The following is a 7,808-nucleotide window of genomic DNA, read 5'->3' as shown; positions in this document are numbered from 1 at the left end:
CCCCCGCCAGCAGTTTCTGGCTACTGCCAATTTCTTTCTTATAGTATTATGGTAAATGTTCAGTGTCCACTTATGAGTGAGAGCATGTGGTACTCAGTTCTTTGTTTCAGTTGTAGATCACTGAGTATTATAGACTGTAAATCCACCCAAGTTGCTGCAAAGTCCATTAATTTGTCCTTCTTTATAATTGCATAATATTCCATCGTATATATGTACCACATTTTTTAAAATCTAGCCCCATTTTGATGGGCAGTAGTTGGTTCCATGTTTTTGCTATTGTGAATAGTGCTGCAATAAACATACATGTGCCAGTATCTTTTTTGTAGAAAGATTTGAGTTCTTCTGGGTTTATTCCCAGTGGGGGATTGCTGGGTCATATGGAAGGTCAATTCCCCTTTATTTTTATTATTTTTATTTTTTATTTTTTTACAATTTGAAACACTTATCTATTTTTAGTCAGGTAAAATTTGTATATTACAAAAGTTGCTCTTTTTGCCAGATATATGAACTTTGAGAAAAACACAGATTTTTCAGGCAACACCACAATCATGATATCGAACATTTCTTTCTCATTAGTTTTTTTGTGAATTATTATCTCTTATCTTCAGCTCTAAGCAAACATTGATTTTTTCCTGTCCCTATAATGTCATATGCAAAATATCACATAAATGGAATAGCTCAGCTTAATGCTCTTGAGATTATTCCATGTCATATATTTTTTCAATGGTAAATCATATGACATTGCATGCATAAATCACAATTAGTTCATCTATGAACATGTTTGTGGACATTTCATATTTTCCAATTTTTGGTTATTATGAATGAAACTACTATCCACATTCACATATAAGATTTTGTGTCTGTGTATGCTTTCATTTCTCTTGGATAATGCATACATGGGTCATCTGTTAAATGTATGCATTATCCAATATTGTGGGGTACAGTTAAGGGTTAAGTATACAAATATGCTTCTTTCAGGCACTCTTGTTGATAAAAGGTGTCTCCCCATCCCCAGATAGATGTTTACTACCGTTAATCCCATCTTCCTTCCCCTCCCCCCCATAGTTTCCCAACACTATCAGTCATTTTCTTATAGTAATACGTTGGATGATCAAGATCCATGTCATCTGTTAAGTGTATGTATAACTATATTAGAAACTGAAAACAGCTTTACAAAGTGGTTGTACTATTTTAACTCCCACCAACAATGCATAGGAGTTGTAGTTACTCCATTACTTCACCTTTATTTGGTACTATCATTTTTAATGCTAGTCATTCTAGTAGATGTTTAGTGGTATATTGATATGGTTGTATTTGCATTTCTCTGATGACTAAATTTATTTAGGATTTTATTTATTTTTTATAATCAATATTTTTTATTATGATATTGTGGGGTACAGTTAAGGGTTAGGTATACAAATAATATTTCGTTCAGGCACCCTTGTTGATAAGAGGTGTTTCCCCATCCCCAGACAGAAATTTACTACCATAAATCCCATCTCCCCCCCCATAGTTTCCCACTACTGTCAGTCATTTTCTTACAGTATTACATTGGATGATCAAGGTCCACTATATGAGTGAGAATAAAATACACATGAACCAACCCCAAAACTAAAAGAAAGACAAAAAAAACAAGTGGAAGAGCAACAACTCTATAAGAACTCTGTGATAGGGACGAACTCTCACATTTCAATAATTAGCCTGAATTTGAATGGACTAAACGCACCACTGAAAAGACATAGAATGGCAAAATGGATAAAATATCACCAGACAATAATATACTGCCTTCAAGAGACCCATCTCACTAGAAAGGACCTACACAGACTCAAAGTAAGAGGATGGGAAACAAATTTTCAGGCAAATGGAACACAAAAGAAAGGAGGAGTCATGATCCTAATTTCAGACAAAATACCATTTAAGCTATCAAAAATTTAAAAAGATACAGAGGGCCACTACTTAATGATAAAAGGTTCACTCCACCAACAAGAAATATCTCTTAAATATATATGCACCCAACATAGGTGCACCAACTTTCATAAAGCAACTTCTAGGAAAACTAAAGAAAGATATCGACTCTAACACCATCATAACTGGGGACTTTAATACCCCACTCACAACCCTAGACAGATCATCAGGACAAAAATCACCAATGAGATCCGGAACCTCAATGTGACTCTTGACCAAATGGACTTAATTGATACCTACAGAACACTCCATCCAAAGATCACAGAATACACATTCTACTCATCACCGCATGGAACGTATTCTAAGATTGACCACATACTTGGCCATAAAACAAGCATAAACAAATTTAAAAAGACCAAAATTTTACCATGCACCTTCTCGGACGACAGTGGAATAAAAATAAACATTAACACCAACAAGGTCCCCCCAAAACCCACAAAGACATGGACACTAAACAGCAGGGTGCTAAACAGCTCCTGGATCAATGATGAAATCAAAACAGAGATCAAAATTTACCTGGAAACAAATGAAAATGAAGAAACATCTTACCAAAATCTCTGGGACGCCATGAAAGCTGTAGTAAGAGGGGAATTTATATCCCTACAAACGCACATGAAGAAAATGGAAGGATCACAAATTAACAGCCTAACAAGCCACCTAAGGAAGCTGGAAAAGCAAGACCACAAAAACCCTAATTTCAGCAGAAGAATCCAGATCCCCTTTATTTATTTATTTATTTTATTTTTTTTTTTTTGAGCCGGAATTACAGGCACGCGCTACCACGCCCGGCTGATTTTTTAATTTATTGTAGAGGTGAGGTCTCGCTGCCCAGGTGGGTCTCGAACCCGCGGGCTCAGGCAATCCACTCACCTCAGCCTCCCAAAGGCGTGGGATTACAGGCTGAGCCACCGAGCCCGGCTGCCCTTTATTTTTAAAGGACATCTTTCTTGGATATAGGGTTCTGGGACTGACCATTATTTTCTTCATACATGAAGAATGTTGTATCACTTCCTTCTGGTCTCCATTATTTCTAATGAGTTGTTTTTCTCTATAAATAAAGTATTATTTCTTTAGTACTGTTTTTAAGATTTTTCCTTTGTCTTTAATTTTTAGAACCTTGTATTGTGTCATGGTGTGGGTTTCTTTAGGTTTATCTTGCTTGGTATTCACTCATCTTTTTGAATCAATAAGTTATCTATTACTAAATAAGGTAAGTATTCATTCATTATTTCTTGGGGGAAATTTTTCAGCTCAGGACATTTTTTTCCTTCTCTTTCCTGTACTGTAGTGATATGAATGTGCAAATATTATATATATTGTTATAGTCCCATAGGACCCAAAGTCTCTCTTGATTTTTTTTTTTTTTTGGTCTGCTTTCTCTGTCATTCAGACTTGGTAATTTATTTTTTTGCTTTCTCATTATTGTAAATTGGCACATAATTGTACATATTTATGGAGCACAGTGTGATATATTGATACATGTATATAGTATGTAATGATCACATTAGGGTAATTAACATATCTATCACCTTAAACATTTATCTTCTTTGTGTGTGTGTTGGGAACATGCAAAATACACGCTTCAAGCTGTTTGAAAGTATACAATAAATTGTTAATTATAGTCATCCTATAGTGCTATAGAACACTAAAACTTATTCCTTCTGTCTAGTTGTACTTTTGTATTCGTTAACTAATCTTTGACTCTCCTCCCTTCCCCCTCCCCTTCTCTACCTGCAGTTTTTCTTCCAGCATTTTGACTATAACACCCCATTCTCTCTTGGCCCATAAGTTTTAGAGAAATCTCTACTAGTCTAATGGGAATTCCCTCATATGTAGCCTGATGCTTTTATTTTGCTGTTTTTAGAATTCTCTCTTTGTGTTTGACTTTTGACAGTTTGACTATAATGTGCCTTGGAAAAGATGTTTTCAGGTTGTATCTATTTGGGGACCTTTAAGCTTCCTGGATCTGGATATCCATATGTCTCCCCAGTCTTGGGAAATTTTCAACTATTAATTAATAAAGTAGGGTTTTTATATCTGTTCCTTTCTCTTTCTTCTTCTCTTATTCCCATTATATGACATTTGTGCTTAATAGTGTCCCATAAGTCTTGTAGGTTTTCTTTATGCTTTTTCATTCTTTCTTTCTTTCTTTTCTTTTCTTTTTTTTTTTCTTTCCTCTTTTGACTGGGCAGTTTCAGTAGTATACTGCTTTGGGTATCATGTAAATACCTTAAAACAGTGTTTTCCCACCTATTACTCATATTTATCTCAAATTATTTGATTATTCCTGTATCTGAATCATCTCTACACCTGGCTCTGTTAATTATCGCTTGACAGCAGACCTTTTGTTTCTTTTGTCCTTTCGTTGTCATTTTGATTCAATGTTGGACATCGTATGGAGGACATTAGAGCAGTTCAACACTTTTTTGGTAATGGGCCACATAGAACATACTTTGAGCTTTCAGGACTATATATGGACCCTATTGCATCTTATTCTGCTTTTTTTTCTTTAAAAAAATAACCCTTTAAAAATGTAGAAATCAGTCTTAGTCTGTAGCCTGTACAGAAACAGGTCATGGACTGCATTTGGCTTCTGGGCCGTAATGTATTTATCCTGCAGAGGAGAATGCTGTAGGTAGTGTTTGTACTTGGGAATGATCACACTTCTTGTTCTGCTAGGCTGTCATTGTGGGAGTTTGACTAGGTTTGGGTTCTGTTGTTGCTGTGGTTATCTTTGTTAGGGTAAGGGTGGATGGGTGTAGAGGGGCAAGAGGTGCAGCACTGCCAGAGCCGGCAAGCTGGAGGTGTGCGCTGGCAACCCAGAGATCTAAGTAATGCAAAGAATTTCAACACACAAAGAGGTAAGAGAAGAAAATATTTCTTTAAGATAAGTTGACTCCCCACAGACAGGGAGCAGGCCTATACTCTAGGTGAGTGTGGCCCCATAGCCCCCCTCCCAAGTCCTGGCTTAAATCCTTTCCCCTGGAGATGTTGCAATCAGGTAGACGTGACTGGCATGACTTTCTTATTGACCACCTGCGAATGTCTTGGAGATCCTCTGACACAGAGACCCACTAATGTCCACCTACATTATCAATAGCCCCTAGAGAAGGGCGTGACAAGGATTCTAATGCTCCTGCACCTTCCCAAACAATATTCCTTAGAGCTAATGGAGGGTGTACCTCCCCTTATCTCCTAGGCATTCCCAGTGGGTAGCTTTGGGAGATCCTTGACTTCCCTGTAGATAGCGCCCAATTTACTGGAAGATTGAATCCCCTCCTGCTCCCCATCTGAGCATCCATAACTTTTGTAATTGCAAGTTTCATGACTTTTACAATCCTTGCCCAATGCATGATGTCTTAGGCCTTGTAAATTCCCTTTACTCTAGGCAAGCTTGACTGCTGCTATGAGATACCTCTGGCATCATGAAGCCTATGTTTCTGAAAGGACAAAGTTGGCAAAGTTAATTTTACCTAAAGTATGCATTTCTCCAAAACATAGCTTCTACTTTCTCATCATTGTATTAAGGTTTGGGAACAAGATGAAAAATGGCTTTCAGCTCTCAATCTGTTCTTTCAATCTTCTGTCCCACTGAGGGCTGAGCTGACAAAGTGTCTTTACCCTTGGCTTCTGGCCTTCCTTCTGGGTCTGTACTTTAGCTGCCTTGTAAATTTGGCAGGTCTGTACAACAGAAAGTTTTCTGCCTATCCCCCAAAGTAGGAGAATTCTAACGGTCTGGACTTAGGATGGGTTCCTGGGCCCTCATCCAGAGGTAGAGAGGATTACCTTTTATCCTTTCCTGGCACAGCAGTCTTTCCTCTTGTTCTGTAGGGAAGTAGCCTCTGGTTGGGGCTTGGTGTTAGGCATCTCCCACTAAGGGATTGTCTAGTCCACTCCTTTAGTCCACTTACTCCATAAAAGGCTTTTTTGAGTAAATGTGCCAGGAAAGAGGTGCTGGCTTTGACCCTGGTTCCAATTACAGAACCCAATCAGGAAGTGAATTAATGGCATGTCAAAGACTCTAAATATAAATGGTAAGGAGAGTTGGCTCCACTCTGGTTGAGGATTATAACTTTGGGTGGAACTGTTGTTTTGGTCTAGCTATGTTTTAGTGGTTGCTACAGTATATGCAGGGCTACCAAGTTCTATAACTCCTGAGGGGTATTTACCTGGGAAGAAAACAATGTGTTTAGCCTGTGACATTGTGTAACTCAATGGCCCTGATAGATGCTCTGTCTTTATGTGGTCTCTGAGGAATTTACTGTAGCTGTAATGAAAAAGAAGTATAATATCTTTTAAAACAATCTTCTAAGTGGGCAGAATTATAGCAAACATGGAATGCCCTTGTATTTCTAGCTTAGCATTTTAAAATTATGTGATTGTAATATTTGAAGATGATGCTTATTAAGTAGACAATATGTTGAGTTTTGTCATGCTACTTTCATGAGCTTAGCTTTTACATCAAAAGTGACTTTGGCCGGGCTTGGTGGCGCAACCTGCAATCCCAGCACTTTGGGAGGCCGAGGTGAGTGGATTGCCTGAGCCCGCGAGTTCGAGACCAACCCGGGCAACTTTGCGAGACCTCGTCTTTACAATAACTAGAAAATTAGCCAGGAATGGTAGCACGCTCCTGTAGTTCCAGCTACTTGGAAGGCTAAGACAGAAGGGATAGCTGGAGCCCAGTGGGTCGACACTGGAGTGGCCATGAGTGTGCCACTGCACTCCAGCCTGGCTGACAGTGAGACTCCAACTTAAAAAAAAAAAAAAATTACTCTGCTTCTGGGTTAGCCAGTAGTTTTCTAAACTGTCCAATTCATCATTCAGAAAGGACAAGAACCCCTGAGGGTAGATTCCTGTAGAGGGTTTTCCTCTAACCAGAAGTGTTTTCCTCTCTTCCAGATCCAGACGCAGAGGTATGTCTCCATGTACTGCGGCTTGTGCAGTCTGTGGTTCTGGAGCCGGAAGTCTTCTCCAAGTCGGCTTCTGAGTTCCGAAGCTCCCTGCCCCTGCAGCGGATCCTGGCGATGTCCAAGAGCCGCAACCCTCACCTGCAGACTGTGGCTCAGGAGCTCCTGGAAGATCTCCGTGCTCTGGAGCATGACGTGTAGGTGCCCTTAGTGAAAATGCCAGTGTCCCTTCCCCTCCCCAGTTTCCTCATTTTGTATTCCAAAACCATCACCATGTGCTATATGTTAGAGATAGCAAAATGTGACTGACTAGAGATGGATGTGAATTGCTGTGTCCCACGTAACTTCCTCCTGAAGCTGAAAGGACTTTTGAATGGTTGGTTAATCTTGCCAAAGAGGAGACCTTTAAAAAATCCATCCTTCTGGAAAGGTCCATGTCTGTGCTACCTGGAAGAGAGCTTTCTTAGAGCAGCTCCTTGCTACTCAGCAGACCATCCCTGACCTGTAGTTTTATCTATAAAAATTGGAGATTAAATAACCATCTACCCCATCAGTCAGCATTTTCCTGAGATGCACTTTGACAAACAGCTCATTCTCTGGTAATTGTAATTAATTCCCCCAAAATGCAAGTTTACTTTTATAACCTTTCAGTGAACCTGCTACTTCAAATGACATTGGACACTTAAGTTCTGTATTTTCTGTGCCTATTTTATTTTTGAATAAAGAAAGTCAGAAGAGTTGTGTTACCACTATTGCTTTCTGAAATATAAAGTTGACACCATGAAGTTGGTCTCCTTTGTATATTACAGTGCATACACTTGGTTGGTGGAAAACTCTCCTTAGATTTTTCTGGGCCCTTTGGCTATCAACGTAAAAATCCAATTTTTCTTATGACAAATACTATAAAAACAATCTCATAGATTAGAACACATTCAG

At 38.8% G+C, this 7,808-nt stretch overlaps 1 protein-coding gene across 1 annotated transcript in view; it reads left to right on the top strand.

The window, feature by feature from the left end:
* Nucleotides 1–7,542, top strand: part of HSF2BP (heat shock transcription factor 2 binding protein) — a 116,315-nt gene extending 108,773 nt beyond the window's left edge. The window contains exon 8 of the mRNA XM_008070978.2: nucleotides 6,865–7,542. Within this exon, the coding sequence (XP_008069169.1) occupies nucleotides 6,865–7,073 (209 nt within the window). The 3' untranslated portion in view covers nucleotides 7,074–7,542. The remainder of the gene's footprint in view (nucleotides 1–6,864) is intronic.
* Nucleotides 7,543–7,808: the final 266 nt, after the last annotated feature.

Source organism: Carlito syrichta, unplaced genomic scaffold (assembly GCF_000164805.1).
Source record: "Carlito syrichta isolate Samal-C Ts95f unplaced genomic scaffold, Tarsius_syrichta-2.0.1 Scaffold314085, whole genome shotgun sequence".
NCBI classification, from domain to species: domain Eukaryota; kingdom Metazoa; phylum Chordata; class Mammalia; order Primates; family Tarsiidae; genus Carlito; species Carlito syrichta.
This window is presented reverse-complemented; position numbering and strand designations above follow the sequence as displayed.